Source organism: Cyclopterus lumpus, chromosome 24 (genome assembly GCF_009769545.1).
Source record: "Cyclopterus lumpus isolate fCycLum1 chromosome 24, fCycLum1.pri, whole genome shotgun sequence".
Classification (NCBI taxonomy): Eukaryota; Metazoa; Chordata; class Actinopteri; order Perciformes; family Cyclopteridae; genus Cyclopterus; species Cyclopterus lumpus.
This window is the reverse complement of record NC_046989.1, coordinates 7,320,650-7,341,345: the sequence shown is the minus strand read 5'-3', so window position 1 is coordinate 7,341,345 and position 20,696 is coordinate 7,320,650. Positions and strand designations below refer to the sequence as shown.

General features: G+C 40.7%; 1 protein-coding gene across 1 annotated transcript in view; it reads left to right on the top strand.

Moving 5' to 3' along the window:
- The window catches only part of si:dkey-71h2.2 (low density lipoprotein receptor adapter protein 1), a 37,823-nt gene extending 22,048 nt beyond the window's left edge, over positions 1-15,775 (top strand). The window contains exons 4-9 of the mRNA XM_034527642.1: positions 6,059-6,173; positions 6,625-6,697; positions 7,450-7,536; positions 9,596-9,723; positions 11,285-11,319; positions 14,742-15,775. Coding sequence (XP_034383533.1) covers positions 6,059-6,173; positions 6,625-6,697; positions 7,450-7,536; positions 9,596-9,723; positions 11,285-11,319; positions 14,742-14,847 — 544 coding nt within the window. The 3' untranslated portion in view covers positions 14,848-15,775. The remainder of the gene's footprint in view (positions 1-6,058; positions 6,174-6,624; positions 6,698-7,449; positions 7,537-9,595; positions 9,724-11,284; positions 11,320-14,741) is intronic.
- Positions 15,776-20,696: the final 4,921 nt, after the last annotated feature.

The following is a 20,696-nucleotide window of genomic DNA, read 5'->3' as shown; positions in this document are numbered from 1 at the left end:
ATGCAGCGCTTGGGTTGGCCGAGGGTTGGTTTATCCCCCTCATGAGACCCCCACCCCCACCTCCCTACAGCCCCATTCCCCCTCTTCCCTCTCCTTTCCTATGTCTTATTTTAGTTGCACATAATCCACTTATTGGCCAAGACAGCAAGTCAAGTGTGAAAGTAAGTGTAGATGTAAAGGGCATGGATCAAATGTGTGTTTGTTGTGCATAACAAGTAAGGAAGAAAAGAGGTAAATACAAAAGGCCCGTGTCAATGTGTCCATAGATGGACATATGAGCATTTGAGTGTACACCTCACGCAGCAAGTGTGTATGTAAATGTGTGTGTTTGTCGAGTTAATTGTGTATTCACACTTACTGGAGGCCGGGCTGCTTCCCTCGGGCCAAGCTTAGTGAGGAATAGAAAACAAACGGGAAGGCATCGTGCCATCGCATCGGAAATAAGATATCCTCACAGCCATGACCCACCCACCCCCCCCCATCCATCCACCCACGCACACACACACACACACTGACACAAACAATGAATCTCATCCCGTATCAGTGACATTTAATTTTTCAAACTGATATTGAATTCAGCAGCCTTGACAGTCCCTCAGTTCCTGGCAGCCCATTTTTACAGTGCATCTAATTTGCAGTATCAGCCACTCAGATTATATTATCATGAGCTTGATCTTCTAACATGATCAAGTCTGCCTTATAGTGCTGCTGCAGGTCTAACTGCTGGCGGGTATTATGTCAAGGACTAAACCACATAGGACAATATTTGATGTAAGCCACTGGAGTTTTTTCCCCCAACAACAATCAATAAAGTTTCAAATTAAGTTCAGCTGTAACAAGTTTATTAGGATGGCCGAACTCCCCAGTGATATCTAATGTCATGTAATGAATGTGATATCTTTTATTCTCATCTGACTCTTGTGAATAAGTGTAGTTCCCAAATTGCCAAAATATTCGTTTAAGTCAGAAAATGTTGGATCATACATAAACTATTCCTAAATAAAAACAACAACAACATACAGACTGTATAACTTGCCTCTCCCAGCAAGCGTTGTGAGGTGTTCAGCTTCCACCTGTACGGTTGTTACCGATTCATATTCTGACGGGAGCTCTCAGAGGCCGACCAGCATATCAATGAGCAAAACCATACCGGTCAGAAACCATAACTGGCACTCCACCTGTTAATGATGCACGCTGTTCTGACACACCATTGGATTTTTGAGATGTGTCCGTCGGTTCCCATGAACAATGTTCTATCTTTTCTCTCCCGTACATGAATATATTTTTTGCCATTTTCTTTTTGTTGAATTCTTTACAGCATTTTGCACACACACACACACAAAAATGGTTGATACCCGCTTCCCCACAGCAAAAGCAAAATTCAGTGTTTCATTAATGCACTCATGTCCGGTTAAAAAGTTGAACAAAAGTAGTACGTTGTTGTGTTGACTAGTGTACCTGCTTTATTCAGTGTACGTAGAGAATTCGCAGCTTTGGTGTTTGAAGTTCCATTCACGCTTTGTACTGTAAATATTTTAATATTTCCATTGATATTCCCTCTCTGCCTCACAAACACCGGGGCTCTACGCAGTGAGGAGATCAAAGGCTTGCGGTCCACGAAGCCCCTTTGGAGATATGATGCAGACTGACAGCTCAGCTTCTGCTGTTCAAGCTTAGTTAAAATTATGTGATGCTGTCAATTATTTTCTTTCCTGTTGTTGTTGTTGTTTTAAGATGAAGGCTAGTTTTGTGAATACAATCCACTTTGTGGCACATTGGTGGCAGTAATTAAACTTATTTTGTATTTATTAAAACGTTTTTATATAAAATGAAATGTGCATGCACAAGGGTTTTTAAGAGACCTTTGTTTCATCACAATAGAAGTGACTGTAAATGAGGCTTGTGTCTCTTTGCCAAAAGATTGAATCTTAAATGTGTATTCACTCCAATGAGATTTGTATGTTTAGAGATTCACGTTATTTGCACATGGATGATATATTATAATTAACATTTTTCTTTGTTTGCCATACTGCATGATAAATACATACATTGTGAAAAAACCTTGATGGATAGCGGTCCACGGACTTCAGCTACCTCGCCTGGACAAGGGAAACCGAGGCACCCTCCCGGAGCCAGAGCCGGTAGGGGAGCTCGCCGGCGAGCGTCTGGTGGCCGGGCCTTCGCCCTTTGGGCCCGGTCGGGCTCAGCCCGAAGAAATAACTGTGTTGGTGTTTTTCCCAGAGAACGAGAGGGTTGCCTCCCTGCGCCTACGGGTTGCGGGGAGTAAGGTGCTGACTGTTTGTGCTTATGTACCGAACAGCAGTTTGGAGTATCCGGCCTTCTTGGAGTCGGTGGGAGGGGTCCTGGAAAGGGCGCCTCCAGCCGACTCCATAGTTCTCCTGGGAGACTTCAACGCTCACGTGGGCAATGACAGAGAAACCTGGCGGGAGGTGATTGGGAGGAACGTCTTGCCCGATCTGAACTCGAGCGGTGTTTCATTATTGGACTTCTGTGCTAGCCACGGTTTGTCCATAACGAACACCATGTTCGAGCATAAGGTGGCTCATAAGTGTACCTGGTACCAGAACACCTTAGGCCGGAGATCAATGATCGACTTTGTAATCGTAGCATCTGATCTACGGCCGTATGTCTTGGACACTCGGGTGAAGAGAGGAGCAGAGCTGTCAACTGATCACCACCTGAAGGTGAGTTGGATCAGATGGCGGGGTGGCTGGCTAGAAAGACTTGGCAAGCCCAAACGTGTCGTGAGGGTGAACTGGGAACGTCTGGCGGAGGATCCTGTCCGGGAGGTCTTCAACTCCCACCTCCGGAAGAACTTCTCACACATCCCGAGGGAGGTTGGGGACATGGAATCCAAGTGGACCATGTTCAAATTTGGTCATGTTCATTGTGGATGTGGCCGCTAGGTTCTGTGGTCGGAAGGTCATCGGTGCCTGTCGTGGCGAGAACCCGGTGGTGGACACCGGGGGTAAGGGAAGCCGTCAAGCTGAAGGAGGCCTTTCAGGCCTGGTTTGCCCAGGGGTCTCCTGAAGCAACTGACAGGTACCAGCAGGCCAGAAGGGCTGCAGCTGCGGTGGTTGCGGATGCTTAAACTAGGGCATGGGAGGAGTTTGGGGAGGCCATGGAGAAGGACTTTTGGTTGGCCTCAAGGAGGTTCTGGCAAACCATCCGACGGCTCATGAAGGGAAAGCAGGGCCTACCGCAGGCTGTTCTCAGCATCACAGATGGATGGATGGATTGTGAAATAGTTGCTATTGTTGAGAGGAGTTGTACACTGCTCAATTCTCAAATTTCAGCCCTAGATTCTTGCTGCTATTTATTTGGGGATCTTGGCTCGTCAGACAGGCCGGGTATGCACACTGACCTATTTGCTCATCTTGCGTATGTTTACTGCTGAACATTTTAACACCATCTTGTGAACAAAACTCTGTCTCAGAACTGAGTTTCTACCAGAGTATCAGATAAGAGAGAGGAATGATGAGTTCCAGTTTGCAGACTTTGGATCTTCAGGCTTCAGACCTCATCTGACTGCCCATGATGATTGTAAACCTTTATTTCAACTGCGTGGAAAAAATGTTTAAAAGAATAACCTATGCTAAGGCTGATTGCCTAAATGACAAGAACACTGCTTTACTATGACCACACAAACTGATTTCATAGCTATATATTTTGATAATGCTGCTACTGTAGTGCTGCTGACAAAGCATCAGTATGAATCATTGTGCAGTGTATAATGCATTACTTTATTATCAATAATGTATTCAGTTATTAATGCAAATTTGTGGAGGCTCAAACTATAAAAGCCCCCAGAAATGAGTGAAATCAGATTGCGGCAGATATTCTAGGCAGAAAGTACATAATGTGTCAATAAGATGATAATTCATTTGGAAACCAAACCCCCCCACACCCCCCACCCCCCTGCAATTAAGGCCCAAATATATGTTGGAGGACGGAGAAGATGGGGAACTACTGAGCTGGGTGTCATGGGCATTGCAATGTGGGTCATCATCAGCGGAGCAAGCCAGCAAACAATCTGAGAGGGAGATCCGAGCGCTGGTGATTTTCATGCTTGTTGTTTGACCGAATAAATTACTTTTTATTTTTAGTGCTCCCCTTGAAGCGGTGCAGCAAATGAGCGGCTGTTAGCTGCAGATCCCTTTTTTGTTTACAGTTTACAAGTTACTGCAGAGACGGCAGTCGCAGTTGTGTGGCGTCCTCCATACCGACGACGAGGACATGCATTGAGTGACCCCGAGTATCTAAATTGTGTTCTATTCGGAAGAAAAAAACCAGCAACTTTGGTCTGTAGAGTTCTATTCCTGCAGTATGCGTGTGAAAGCATCCAATGTGGTTCTTGTGCAGTTTATGATGTAGGTTTTATATTTAATTATAGTGACAAGTGTCACTCACGGTGGCTCTTTCACACATATATTCAAAGCAATGGACATGACGCACTCTGCTGGTTTAGCTAACAACCCCAGATAGACACAGGGGGGTGACTCTCAATCGATACGGCTTCTAATAGCCTGCACAAAATCTGACAAAAACAAATCCATCGGTTTTGTGTCCGTCGCTCCAGTAAACCTGTGCGAGCTGTTGTGGGGGAGCCGAAGGGCTCGGTGGACTTTTGTCTAGATTGGTTTTAGATTACCATTGAAAATAACTGGCTGTGGCTGCCACTGGATTTGCGGGCAATTGGATTTCTTGAAAACCAGATATAAGCTCAGTAGAGATTCAGTGGGACTGTTGGGAATGAGGTCTCATGCGCAATATAGTCGCAGCAGAGAGCGGTTTGTAATCCAAGACTTAGAGGTAGAAAGAAGGTAGAAATTCAGATGTTTCAACAAGTTGCAATACATCAAGAGGTTATATAATTTTTTTATTTTTTTTTATCAGATTTCCGGCAGTTTCACATGCCTTTCTAGATTGGTCGATATTCTTAAGAGACAAATAAAACCAAACTCTGAGGAATAGCATACAAGTTACAGTAAATTCAACAAATGCCTCAACACAAAATATGCACAGGTTGTCCCTGCAGCTTCATTAGCACAACGCTTAACTAAAGCAATGTGGGCTCAATTAACATCTGAGCCTTGCATGGAAACTTTGAATCGGCATTTAGTTGAAAATATGAAGTATCGAAGCGCTCCAAGCATCTCTCACGGACGACAACGCTGCTCATTTGTCTCCTGCTTGTCTACCATTCTCCCAGCTGTGGGACTTAATCAGCATAATATTCGAAACCAACGCGCTCTCATCTCCGCTATTATTGGTTTGCTTATGAATATGGAAAAGGTTGAGAGAAAAAGCAATGTCGTGGCCTCAATTGACATGTATGCATTTCCTGTAGCTTACTTTGATGAATGAGGTTTGATTGTGACTGTAGGCCAACAGCATGATGTCCCTTTGTTCCGCATGTGTGATCATGGGATTTAAAAAGCATGTTTGAAATGAGGAGAAAAGAAGTTCAGACACCAATACTTCATCACAAACATCATCAAACGCCCTCGGTTCTCTCCCTTAAACTAACAGCCAGCAGTTTGTCTGCACATCGTGACCTTTGTCTAAGCTCGTCTATGTTTACCAGAAACCGAATATATAGAAGGTTAAAACCCACAACTCTATTTCTAATTACATTTTTCGGTGAAGTCGCATTTCTATTTACAACTAACAGATGGAATGATGAAGGCACGGGCCAAAAAAAAGGTAGTGCAATATTTTAACCATACTTTGGTGTTTTTTTTTTTACAAAATTAACCAAAACTGGAACAATATCCTTATTGTTACCATTTTGGTTGATTTTGTTAAAAAAAAAAAAAAAAAAAGGGTAGATGAGAATAAACCCTTTCACACAGACATGTGTAAGGCCAAAAGGTTAAAACCTGCAATACACTTTATTCATTCATTCATCTCGTAAATTGGTTCCTTATTGGTGCAAGTGCTCATTTATCGACATAAATGCACTTTTATCAGGAGAATTGACAGTGTCAGTAAAATTAAGAACAGTGTTTTTTGTGTTCTGTCTCTCTTCTCCCAGAATCTCGTACTGCACAGCAGATAAAACTCAGGATAAGGTCTTCGCATATGTCTCTCAGAGTCCGTTCAATGAGACCCTGGAGTGCCATGCATTTCTCTGCCAAAAGAAGAAGATTGTAAGTGTGCATCGCTTGTCATTTTGTCGCGTGTACCTGTGTTTGTCTGGATTTAGCTTGACATTATACAGTAAGTCCAAGAGTATACATGCTCTTGGACTTTAGCAGGTCCTAGAGTCAGATTGTTTGAGGAATGAGTGCGTATATATCGAGTTCACTTGGGGAAGCAAGTGGCTCAAATGTAGATGGAGTATGGCTCCATCTTGTGGCTGGAAACCTCCACGCTCATCAGTCTGTATTTGGAGATATTTAGAAATATAAATAGTTTGATAGAATCTTTTTTTTATTTTTTAAACGTATTATCACCTTGGATGGTTAAATAATCAGACTAAAGATGCTTTAGAAAAACATTTTCTTGAGCACCAAATTGAATCACAACTATTCCATATGTTTTATATTTCCACAATGAATGTTTCATCATGAGTGTTGTCCTCTTTTCTTTCCTCTTCAGGCTCAGGCTGTGACATTAACGGTGGCCCAGGCCTTTAAAGTAGCCCTCGATCTGTGGGAGATCGCGCAGGAAGGTAAGTTCCCTGAACAGGAAGAAGGTTTGAACCCGGGTATGAGTAAAGAGAGGCTGTACATCGAGTCTGGGATGAAGAATCCTTTTGGGTTGTAAGCTAAGTTCGGGGGCAGCTATTGAATATGTTCAACAATCAAAATAACCGAGATTAATGCGCTGCAGCTATAAGTCCTCAAATCCAGAAATGAGTCAGTTTCAACTCTGGTTAGAAGCCTGAAATAAGCTCTGTGGATTACACAAGATTAAAATATTGTAAAATATACATCATTAAATACCCCTCTTATGTTTTAAAAAAAAGGTGGTTGCTAAGAAGTGACTCAATAAACTGCTGTAGTTTGTTTTTAAGGCTACCGTATAGATTTTTGCCGATTTTGTATTCGGGCTACAAAAAAGTTAATTTGTGAAAATTATTATCGGCTTTATTAAAACGCGTGAGTGTCATGAACTTGTGTCTGCCACAGAGCTCATCTTCCCCAACAATCCCAAAGTATTTTTACAGAGGGAACCGGTGCAAAGTTTATTTTCCGGGTTTGTCTCCAAAAATACGTCATTGCTGCTGCACTTTTCTGACCTCCACCGTCTCCTCTGAGCTTTTCGAATGTCACACTACTGCACTTGCATGTAAAATTGCCACAGAACTTTCATTACAACCAAAAGTAAAAATACCAACAACATTTTTTTCAAACATCACATATTTCTTTTTGGGCTTACTTTTTGCATTTAGCATTTTTTTTTCTTCTTCTTTATCTGCAGACAAAAACAAAAAAGCCAGGACCTGCTGTTCTTGTGCAGCCAGCAAAGGGCAGACACAGGCGACAGACACTCAGTGTGTTCCTGCAGGTGAGTTCATTTCATTGTGTCCTCATCCACAGTGCATTCATGCTTATCAATTATTTAATTATGTATTTATTTTCAAAAGGGTGAACAATTTATCTGGACTCAGCAGAAGGTCTTGCTGATAAATAATACAAGACAAGATGAATCTTTATTTCCAGACAAACGTTAACCTTTTTTTCATCATTCTTCAGGTGATTTGACTGGAACTTTTTTGTGAAATACTTACTTACTTACTACCCTGTTCATAACTATAAAGGTTCATCGTGGTCGCAAGAAGCAAATTTACCAGGATCCTTTGGTCCATAGCGTTAACTTTAACCCCGCCTCACAGCCCTCGGTCCAGCCTCGTTATCCACCACATTCAAATGAATGGAGGAAGGAAAATAACTCTGGATTTGGTTATAAGTGTATTTTACAACTTTTAGGACTGAATTATTTAAGAATGAGTTATTCAGGTGTTTGTACTGGGAAGTTGATTTATCTCAAATAAAATCATCTTTTTAGCCATCACATTACGGTCCTGGAAATTGTAATTCTACCTTTTGGCCACAATGTAACATTTGCCTTCAGCCCAGCGTTCTTCCTGGTGGCTTGTCTGATTAACACAATGTGTTGTCTTTAGTTTTTTATTTATCACACAGACATGAGAGTTTCCTCTTGAGTTTCTTCAAACCGTTTTCCTTAAGCTGTTTCCTTAAATGATGCTGTATTTATCTCTTCATAATTACAGAAATATACTTCACATTTGACACGCTTCTTGGTGGGTGTTTGCTGCTGCAGGGGTTAACGTTACACTGGGAACTGGCCTGGGATAATCCAGGTGTTGTATTTTCTAGGAAGATGAGGATAAAGATTGTGTTATTTCAACCTACCGCATGAGCCTGGTGAGAAATAAAACTGCCTGTCGCTGATGAGATTACGATGACCTGATTTTAGTTTTGTAAAAATTACAACTGTATTATATCGCAGTCACTAAAATGAGACGGTAAGTAGATGCAGATTTAGAGTGAGTAAAGAACAAATTCCTTTAGATTTGAGGCTTTTCATAATCCTCCCAAACGCAACAGTTTCCAGTGAACATGATGAAGTAAATGCTTCTGTAGTCGACACTGGCTTAATGACTTTGAAATGATCTTTCTTGTGTGAGTTGGTACACAACAAGGAGCCTTGTAATTTCGTAAAGAACCCTCCCACACACACATTTAACCTCTTATCCTCAAACTCTATACTGCATGCAAAAAACAGCTTAGTTCTTCACCCCAAACTGCTTCGGATTAGCATAAAGTGGGCATTTCTGGAAAGGAGAGACTTGTGAGTATCCATAGAATCCATTTTCATTCAGCCCTTAGGGTCAAGGCGACTTTTTCGAAACTCAACATGACAGTGTTTCCCTTGGTAGCGATCAATTATTTAGGTTTTTCAGTTCCATATACATCCAGCATCTTCTAGCTGCGTATACAACTTAGGCCCCCTACAACCTCCGGAAGATAGTATGTTAACAGTTAACAACTGCTGTCAATCACTTCTCACTGAGAACAAATCTCCTAATTATACGCCACTTATTTAGTAATTCAGGGGAGTGAGTTTTTAAGTACTATCCCTTAGCCGTGACATTTATAGGTCAAAATGTTTTCCACTCCTCGGGGGGGTCAAAGGCTCTGCTAAATGAGACTTAATCATCCATTCAGCTTGTTGTTAGATAATGGCTGGCTTTCCCAGCTTCTTCCAATTAAAAGTGTCTCTACTTCCAGCTCTAGTGGCCCAGTGAGAAAAATGTGTTGTGAAAGCCTCAAGGACTTAGGGACTAACTCGGCACAGAGAACCGTCTGAAAGTTTTGGAGGTTAATTAAATTCTGCCCGTTGCAGAGAAAACTGTGAATGCCACGGGCGGTTGACGCTTCACGTCTGTGCTGCAGACTGGGAGATTTAAAGAGACAGTAAAGGAAGAAGAGCAATTCCTCTTTCTCTCTTTTCTTGTTGTCTTTTCCCGTTGTTCTGTCCTCCTCCGTCTCACCTCCCGTGTCCCTGTCAAACTCTCGTCCACACCTGCCACCTCCCTCAGATCCAGAGGCACGAAAGCCCGTCGGGTTGGAGGAGAAGCTCCGGAGGCCCTTCTTCTCTGCTTTACTCAGCTCGCCCTCGCCTCGCAGCAACCCCACTCGAAGGCGACCAATCAAACACGACTCTTGGGTAGGTCACGCCATCTGCTTCCCGACTGCTGATTGGTCAGATTGGGCCGAAACAAAAGGTTAAAGTGGTTGTAGACAGAGAGGCACCTGTCCAACTTCTTCTCTCCTGATACTGAAATGCGAGACAGCAACTCAGGGGTAGGTCCTATGCTAGAGTTTAAATTTGTACACCTCACTAGTATAAGAATACTTTGTATGCACGCTAACATGAGGCCGTCACATGTTTTCACATAAGCTTCATTTGGTCAATATTTGTGTCAATACCAGTCCAGTGTATCGGATTACTGCGTCTTGTATTTGTGTTTTTGTAAATCCCACCTTCATTTCCTTTCTCTCCTTTTATTCAAACCACTGACTTAAAACCTGTCTTTCTGTAATTAAATCAATTAATTAGTTTTAGATATACAATATCTAAAACTGTTTATTACGTTAAGTTTTAAATTACAAATATTTAAAAATAGTCCTTGTGTTGGCTTGTAGTATGAATTCCAAAGTAAGGGGTTATGTATGGAGAGCAGGGTTGTCCATTGGCAAACAAAATATTGACAAATAAAACTTGACATGATTCTCGAGCAAGATGACTTGAAGAGACGACATAAGCCACTGCAAAGGGTTGTCCGTGCAGTTTGAACAGACTGAGTCAGTTTGCAATGTTTAATATCGTTTTTTTTAGCCAGGCTGATGGAGCACAGTAAAGTAATATGCTCAACCTGACCATAAAACGGTACCAATGCTATTTTACTTTAATTAATTTTTTAATTTTCAATTAAATACAAAATTCAACAATTGTTTTTATTGTGTTTCATGGGGAAGATACCTATAATTACACATGATTTCTGACACTGATCATCATTGGAGTAGTTACATGTAGTGACATGTCAAACTTGTGTAATGTTTATGCTACAGAGGCTCACCATCAGTCACCATCCTGGTGATCACTTCCTGATTCTTAACACTAGGTGGCACCATATTCATTTGAATGTCTCTCTTAAAGGCTGATTTCACAAATTCATCTGTATTCTTTGTTGCATATTTTCCCTTTTTATGGGACTTCTCATTGGTATAAATAATTCTTTAATTGAGTCAGATTTCATCAGCTAGTCCAACTTGACCTTTATTCCTCTCTCTGTGTTGTGCTGTTTATAATCCCTCCATGTTTGCCTTACATCAGGTTAATTTGTTTATTATTTTCAGTGTAAATTGGACAGGTTGATATTTATTTAATGATATTTATTAGCATCTCATAAATTAAAACAATGCATTTAAATTGGCTGGATCCCTTGCATTCCCAAACCTTTTGCAGATAATGTAGAGCATCCTTATCCATATGTGTCCAGACTATAATATTTTAGTTGTGCAATATTGCCTTTCAGTCCGTGATTGAAACAAAAACCTGCCTTGTGCAGTATTTGATTCTTTAGCTCATAAATTAATTTGTGTATCACTTGGATAAAATATGTTATGACAAACAGCTGACTCAGTAAAGATCCACAGGAGCAGCAGGAATAGGTAATTTGATTGTGTATAGTGTGTATTGATTCATATTCTTCATTTCCCAACAGGACGTGGACGATGGCCTCGATGATGCGTTCTCAAGGTAACCTTTGGATATGACTACTGCTGAACACAGGCCATTTATTCTTTTATTTAGGAAAAGAGATGGGATTGTTCTGGCAAACAAAATATGAAACAAATGTTATGTTGATTCCAGTTCCAAACAGAAATGCAGTAGATCACCATTTGAATGCTGTCGAGTCATTTTGACAGTTGCACTGAGAGTGATGGTCAGCTGTCAGTAACCGTTCTGACTCTTTTAAATAAGAAAAAGGACAGATTGATTGACACAAATATGTATTGAAATTCACAGACACAGCCTGGGATATGCAATAGTCTCCTTTTCTCAGGTAACGGTGTTAAAAGATGGCATTACACCCATGGCAATGAGCTGATACAGAAAGGATGCACATCATAATTGTGTGGTAACTTCATTTGGTGTCCTAAAAGTTATTTGTTCAAGTCATCATTGACCGGTGAGGTGTTGACGACAGCTTTTAGACACCGAGAATATGGCCACAAATACTAAGAAAATAAGAATCTTGCTACTGGCTAAATCTTTTTTTAACCAAAATTGTCATAAGAGCCACTTCTCAGATATATCAGATGTTCTCAGATATATTGTAATTTGACCCACAGATGTCTGTTTGAACTATTGTATTCTATAAAATGGTAAAAAGTTGATCAAACATTAAGAAAATGACTTTATTTCCTTATTTCCCTGGTGTAAACAGACGCACACTGGCGTTGTAGTTCAGGCACACATTAACACCAGCTGTACAAAATTGTCATAAACACATTGGAATGGGAGACTAATAATGACCTCATTGGCTTTCCATGTGCCGATTGATTGCGGGAATGTGCTGTGGTGGCAAAGACGTTACCGTCTGAGTGCTTCCGCCGGAGCACTCAGTCAGTCAGTCAGTGACAGACTTCCACATTTATAGGGCTGGTTCCTGCTTTGCTGCCGTCCAGCTTCAAGCAGACGGTTGTTTTCTTCCTCTTTGGCAGTTTTGGCAGCGCCTTCCCCGGTTCACTATGCTGATTACGATACAGTGCCACGACATCGGCGTAATGCTGCTGACCTTACAGAAGGCATAAATCCACCAAATGCAACACTTTTAAAGAAAATGTATTGAGGAAAAAAACTGGAGGCGGGACGGAATTTGACGGAGGTCGCCGCCTCCTAACTCTAAGAAAAGCCTGTAGTACCAATAGAAAGAATAAGTCAACACGTAAGATCTAAAATTATTGTGGGTCAGTGGTTAGCAGGTCCGTCTTTCAATCAGGGGATCGGCGGTTCGATCCCCGCCCTAGTCGGTGTGTCCTTGAGCAAGACGCTTAACCCTGAATTGCTCCCTGTAGCTGTGTCTACGGTGTATAAGTAAGTCGTTTTGGATAAAACCGTCAGCTAAATGAAATGTAATGTAATTACATTAGTTAAAGTTGGTAACTACAGTCTGAAGAAAGACTAAAATGTGACTATACGACTTTGTTTCATATCAATCTTGCTTCTGAGACTTGCAAAGACACAAAACATGATGTATATCAACGCGTACAACATCATGCACGTGGTCCCTCTTTGATGATGTGCCTCCGTGCACAACAAACTGTTAGGAATATAAAGGCCAAACGGTCCTCATATTACCAGCTGATATGTGTGTATGTGTCCTGCGGTACTGTTTTGTCCATCCATAAAGAGAGAAGAGCAGCTTCACACGTTAAAGAGGCCGCAGCTCATTAAGTGGCTAATATACATTTGTTGTTTTGGAGCATGCAACGTTTTGCTTCAAGCAAATGGGTAAATGAGAGGTATATATGATAAGTGTGGTCGGGTGTGAAGGGGGATCAGAAGAGGAAGGCAGGTCATCCCTGAGGCTGTTCTGAGCGGGGTCGAGGAAATACTGACCTCAAGTGTGGAATGGAGGAAGGTGTGACACTTGGATCTAGATTCAACATCCTACAGGAAATGCTGAATGAATGCAGGAATGCTAGAGCGGACCTCCCCTGTAGAGGTCAACAAGGATGTCAGGCTCTGCTGAGGCGGTAGAAGACTGGTGGATGAGACGTGCCCTGAGATGTGGAAGACTCTGAGTCACATTGACTTGTCATGGCTGTCACACCTCCTTGTGTTCGCTGCTCTTCGGGGCACCTTTCCAAATGTTCAGAGATCACACTTTTAAATCTAATCCAGCTAATATGCAAACATTTAGCTGTTGCTCTGGTTACGAAGAAGCATGCCAGCGTTTGACACACTGAAAGATTTAAGAACTTGTCACTGCCTATCTCTTGTTTACATTTTGTTCCCACAGCCGTGAGCTGTTTGGCCCTCAACTGCTCTTTCCATTTTCAGAGCTTTGTGTAGTTTTTAACATCAAACATTTAAAAAGGAAGGTTAAAGAGGGGTCATTTTTATCCTTTTTTTTGTCGACTACCTCTCCTGTACAGAAAGCCATTACCACCAGGCCTCTTTAGCTAATGTCATGCCTAGCCTCTTCAAGAAAGATGGCATTGGGGGCCAGTTGGTGGTTCACTTAAATTACTTTATTCCATTTTATTTGTATGCAGGGGTCACTTGCAGTGCTCTATCACTCCTCTAACTTGCCAAATCATTGCTTTTAATTAACTGTAACAACACAGGTCAGGGTTAAAGCCTCTGAAAAAAAAAATCTGATTGTAAGAATACTAAATTGTTTTTCAAGCATATTCAAATATTGACATCAACTTCCGATCAAATAGGTTTATTTTAAATGCTTTAATTTCTATATAAGATATCTTCATTCTTTGTCGACCTTGGAGTTGACCCTTATTTGCAGCATGGGAATGAAGCAATTTAATTATTTTAATCATTGTTTAACCTCATCGAAATGTGATGAGTTATTACAATTTTATTTCATTTTAAGCTTCTTGACATTACGGCACATTACGAGTGTTTTAACACATTTTAGTATAACATACTATTATAGTCACATAGTCATGATTTCCTTTTTCTTCACTCATGCAGTAACATGGAAGTAGAGGAGATGGACACCGGTAAGTGACGTGACCGGCATGTTATTTGCATGTTTGACATGTTGCATGAGGCCTTGTGTTCAGAATACTACTAATTTCCAGACTGTGAATACATCGGGAATGAAAACAAAGAAAGCTAGACTTTTTTTTTCCTGCAAACTTTGGAGAAGATATTTGTACGTGTCTGGGTTTTTACGTTTTTTTTTCTCTTAATATCTCAAAGAATTCTAGTTTTAATAGTAAAATGGCTGATTGTAATTCTATGGGTGATCTTGTAAATATCCTCCCTATCTGCCACTAATGGCTCTCTGTTTGTGTGCACACTCATTTACAGTCATTCCAATCATTACACATTCTGTCCTGTGAACTCCTTGGATGAATACATATTTCCTGCCTTTTGATCTCTGTAGCAATATTACTTTTCTCTCTTCCTCTCTGTTCTGTCTCTGTCAGACTGGCCGAGTCCGGCTCCGAACCCGGCTCTAACAATGCAGCTCTGAGTCCCCGGGAGGTCTCCTGCGAGAATCTGTGGTCTGTCTCCAACAATGAGTTTGAATAACACGCGCCGAAAATATAGCTGCCCGATTTAAGAGCGACCACAGAAAATAGAAGGGATCTCAAACACAAAACGGCACGCATCACTTGAGCCGACAGCAAAACATATCACGCTTCCCGGTGCACAACCCGAATCGCTGAGGCTCTGCTTGATTTCCTGTGGCTGCGGAGGAGGAGAAGTCAGAATGGATGCATTGATATTATAAACTGCCATGCCATCTTCCACCATATTCCTACTCTCTCAAACTGCCGGATGAAATGCAACGCAGCACTGCAAGAAACACATTACATATTTCTAGGTTGTGAGAAGATGGGAGTCTGTCTTTTTTTAAAAAATCTGAACTTGTAAAAACACTTTCAACGACACTTGCATAAGTGGAATTTGGATGAAGATATTCTCGGCATCAAGTAGTTTCGAGATGCGTGTACATAAAAGCAGCGTGTCTTTCTGAAAATGTGAAAGCTCTGATCTCGTCGTTTGCTTAAACAAAGTAACAGTTGCCAGTCTCAGCCGTCACTGGAAGCAAAGCTGGCACACGTCTTCAGTCATGATATTTTATGCGTTACGTATTCATCCTTTCAGGTTCTTTGAATAATGAGACGGCATGTGATAAAGTAACTTGACACGGGCGACCTATACCCCATATGTCCTCTTTTTATTGTTTGGAACATAAATGTGTCTTAAAGAAAAGACCAGAATCCACCTTGGAAATATGGGGCATACATGTGACATTTACAGAATGTGATACAATGTATATATTTAATTACCATCACATGAAACACAGACATCAAACACAGGACTGCTGCTTACTTTGTGTATCCGGGACTTTAAACCAACATATCTTGGTCTTCTTCAGCAGATTGATTTGCTCAGTTGTCATGAAGATGGTTTAGTGGTGGTCATATATGCATCGGGGTGGTGGGTGGCATCAAACAATATAAAAAACAGAGAAATAAATAATAAATTAAAGATCTATTAGGTTGTGTGATAACAAACTGACCAATCGCCATGACAACAGAGCAACTTTATCTGCTGGTGAAGGCTATGAGAAGTTGCGAAAATAGAGTCACACATTTAGTCTCAGTGATCTACCCAATTTAGTATTGCACTTCCATAATGTTGGGTGATTCAAAAGAGAGCGATTTATAAGAAGAATGATCATAACGGAAGCAGCTGAGGCCAAGGTTCTCCCTTCTATGGGCCAAGCTCCAAAACCACTGGATCCTATATATATTTCATAATGCAGTTTGTTTCTTTTATGAGAGCCTCACCTGCCTGGTAAACACCCACAAATGCCGAGCTTCACCCAGATTGAAAGACAGGCTGTGAGTCAACATGAAGATGCTCCTAATTATGTCATAGTGACGTCATCAGGGCTATTTCCCCAGATTTAAGTGTTAAGACCTAATAAAACTGTTGTCACAGTCTTAGAATAGTAATAATCATGACGTACCAACTGAACTTGGTGTGTAAAATCAATAGAATGCCCTTTTGAGGTAAATGCATCTTAATGTGGTTTAAAAAATGTGGAATCCTCCAAAAACACACACAAAAACAACCTTACTATTGTGAGAAATGTTTATTATCAGTGATCAAAACTGATATTCTGTTGTATTCCTATGTGCTTGCTTGCTTGCTTTATGTTAACAATGTCAATAGATTGTGTTTGCAATGTACAGAAAACACAGCACAACAGCAGACCTTTCTCCCTCAGAAACATGTGGACTTTCCTGTAGACAATATGTTCAACACCCTCTATATGAATATGGCTTATGTGACCAAAATACATTGACTATTTTACATTCTTCCGTCTCCTCAATCAGTCAGCTGCCACTGAACGTGAAGATGATGTTACCGTTAAAAAGTAGCGATGATGTAAGGTTAGGAGGACAAGTGTGTGGCCAAATAAAAGAAACCTATTTCCTTATTCTGTATTTTTTCAATGTCAAAGCTGTGTAATTTATGTATGCATATGGTATCATTATAGAAGAAGTAGGATGAATAGATTCAGGGCTTCACAAAGGTTGTTTTTAATAATTATCATGTGAATGTGTAGATGGCTGTATGTTTTGCATTAGGTTAGACAATTTGTACAAATATAATCGTATGTGGATTTCATCACTGCAGGAATTGCTTTATTTTTTCAATATAGCCGTCAGTAACCCATGTACAGTATTCAATTATTAAGTCTAAATCCTCTCCTCAATTGAGTAATCACCTCTCACATTGATTGACGCATTTAACATTTTTCTCTCTTAACTGCAGTGCGTGCCACAAAAAACATCCTTCGTCCTAAAATCTTGTTATATATGAATTATTGCTCTGCTAAGACTCAGCGAATTCATTTTTAGATGACTCTCAGTTCTCTGTCGGGAGGATATTATACTTTTCCCCAGTCCGTCTGAAGTTGTCCTTCTTTCTGTATTCATGGGTTACGAATGAGGCGGAGGCAGCAGGGGGGCTCAGTGTCGTTGTCATGACACCCGCTGCAGAATAATTGGATGGCTTCATCAGGTGACGCCATGAAGCTTAATTGGATTGTTTCGGCTAAAATAGCGCCTCCATTACATCTTTAAAAGTGAGTTCTTTACTGTTTCGGTTGTCATGAAAAGCCTCCAGCTCGCCTATGGAAGATCTGTCAAGCCACGTTTGCATTTTAATATAATTTATACAGAGTGCACCGTCAAAACGCAACATCGTCATTTTGATCTTAACTTTCTCATCTTTCATCACGTATAGAAATGATTTTTGCACATTTTCTCACCACCTCTGCTCCATCATTGACTGATTCATGTGCGGGAGCTTCAGTATCAGCTGATTCAGTGCTATTGAGTGATATTTGGAGATGGGCTGCTGTCCAGGAGCTCTCGGGGCTCAATAATGGTTTTCAATAACGACCACCAACCAACAGAGTTTTGAACCACATTTACTAAAAGGACCAAATCTAGAGTTGCTTCTGCACAGCTCCAACCACAAGCAACCCAATGCAGAGACCTATACGGGTCACACATATAGTCTCCACCTAGACTTTGCCCTTTTTAAATAGATTTTCATGGAAAGAAATCAGTGTGATATGATTACATTTTGCAGCCAAATCCCTCTGGGTTATTATGTAGAATTGATCTATCCATGTATACATTGCACCATGGAGGGGATTGATCTGCTGGACTAAATTGTTTTCTTTCATGTATCTAGTATTCTGTGCACAGCAGGAGGAGGGAGGGGGGGGGGGGGGGGGGGGGGATGTCAGACCGACCTGCTCTTGGAGGTATAACATACCACTTTGAGTATGAAGTGCCCTGAATACAAATCAGACTGAAGGCTTGAGGCCAGAAAACATTTGAGGGTTCCAGAAACTTTCAGAAAAGCTATTCTTGCCCAAATGAACCACTGATGTTTACATTGTATCGGTTTACCTTTCAAAGAAGGTGCTTCATTTCTATCTATGCAATTAGTGGGTTTTCAATAGTGTTGTGTTATTATGATAACAGCTATGTGTTTATAAACCACGCGCAGTTGTCCTAAACTGTGTAAAAAAACTATTTCAAATTTTTTAAAAAGAAAAGAGTACAGCATTTGGAAATTGTTATGGTTTGTTACATACTTCTGCATAATAAAATACTTTGTACAAATAATTCATTGCACTCAATTGTGGTTTTTCGAATCTAGAATAGCATTTGAAAAAGCGGATCTTTTGTCAAAAAGCTTCTTCTCTCATTCGCAGTAAAGTTGACAGAGTAGTTCGGCCTTCAGCGAATCAATTTGATTCCAGAATTGCTCTATAATTTGATCAATAATGAGTTTCAACTACTCGGCTTGAAAAAGAACCAATTAAACCACAACAGCTCACTGTGCCGACTAGCGCTCTCTTTATCGTGATCTATCCAGAACATTTTAGTTTAAAAATAGAGTTTTAATCCATATTGTTTCTCTCTCAAACACTTCGCGGCTGACTGGTCGATGCAAAGGCAGCCTCTTGTTTTGCCCGTCTGACTGACACCAGCACATCGACGTGTCTTCATTCTGCCCACGGCTCGTGGTTGAAAACTAAAATAATGCATACCATGTGCAAAGCAACAATATGTCTTCTGTTCTCTCAATCAGAAAAAAAAAACGATCATATGGACTTTGGTTCTGAACAGAAGTATTTGCAACCAGTGAATGGAAATGTATCATATTTGCATTATGCTGTATTTAAAATACTTGAAACTAGCAATTCAGACTATAAACTCATGTCTACAATGTTTACTGAGGTAATAAATCAAGTAAGGAGGAGGGTCATTTTCCTCATAGACTCCTATACAATCAGACTTCTTTTTACCACTAGAGGAGTCACCCCCTGCTGGCCAGTAGAGAGAATACAAGACGCCTGCATTGGCTTCGCTCGTCAGAACCGGAGATTGCCGTCTGGTTCAGATATATTACTCGTATTTTGTAGGTGTAAACCTCAATCAACTCAAACTTGTGTGCCTGTTCTGTGAGATGGCAGTAATCTCAGAGTGTTTGTTTAGTCTGATGAATGTTTGGAGAGGAATGCAAACATTAGACACGGAGGCTACATCATGGCATATGCCTTCAATCTCGTTGTCAGGCTCCACAGCACCAACACAGGGGTTTGAAAAGTATCAGTCTGCAATCTGTATCTGTAGGATCACTTGTGGTCCATACAAATGCCTAATGAAATAACAATATGTTTAAACGTACATTATTTATATCCCATTTATCAACCTGTCCACTTGTACCAGACTGTGGTTGCAGCCTCTGCAGGACTCTTGCCCTTAACAGTTTGATTTATACTCCTGGAAGGCTGGTCTGGAAGCTCAATGTGAGCCCCCTGTGGTTGAACCAAGGCTCTGTGGAGCAGCAGGTCTCCAGGAGGGACATCAGCCGGCAGTGAGCACCAAAGAAAAGCTGTAGAAAAAGAGCACTTTGATATTTTCAGAGCTACTCAGTGTTACAACCACGGCACCGTTGCTGCTTGTTTGCTGCTTCATTTCGCTCCGTGGCATTAATACATCTGCGTGGCGACACCAATTCACAATTTTAGCTTTTTTCAAATGCTTTTGATATTTGGCTTTGTTGAAAGGAGACGGTGAGTCCATGATGATCTGCTTCCTGCCTTTTCAGCAGGTTACTGCTCTTTCTGATGATATTTTCTCAGCTCACTGAAAACACGATATTGCTCTATTACAAGAATATTCTCACGATACAACTGATTAATAATTCATTAGATTCTATTTTAGGATTTTTTTTTTGTTTAACTTTGGGGCAATCTGTTCTTTACTAATTGAATGTGTCCGTGCCCTAGGATCTGCGAATGAACCGCTCATTTATTCATAACTGTAATTAATTGCTAATTGTCTATTTAATACTATTTTGAGTTACTACTGATAAGATGTTTGACTCTTCTTTAACGGCGTAGTGTTGTGTTGGCAGTGGTCGTACCATTTATATTGAGAATCTATTGAGACTGGCTTGTGGAGGTCACGTGAATTAAAGTCTGAATTACTTCATCTGGGATGGAAGGAAATAACTTCCATATTGTTCCAGGTTTTCCCATTACAGTTAGAGATATCACTGCAGGTTATTTAATGCACAGCAGTGACGCATCCGTCTAGTTTCTGCTATTTGTGTGATATATTTTCAGTGTAAACGTAGTATGTGCATGAACATTGTATACTGCTGCCTCTCCTATAGGAATTAATTAATTAATTGCTAATTGTCTATAAACAACATAAACAAACCGTAACCTCTGAAACTCATTAAACATTAACAGTAATATGTTGTTTTTCTTAGCAAATGTATAATTATGTTAATGTTGACGCCTATTTGAATACCAGGACTTCTTGTTA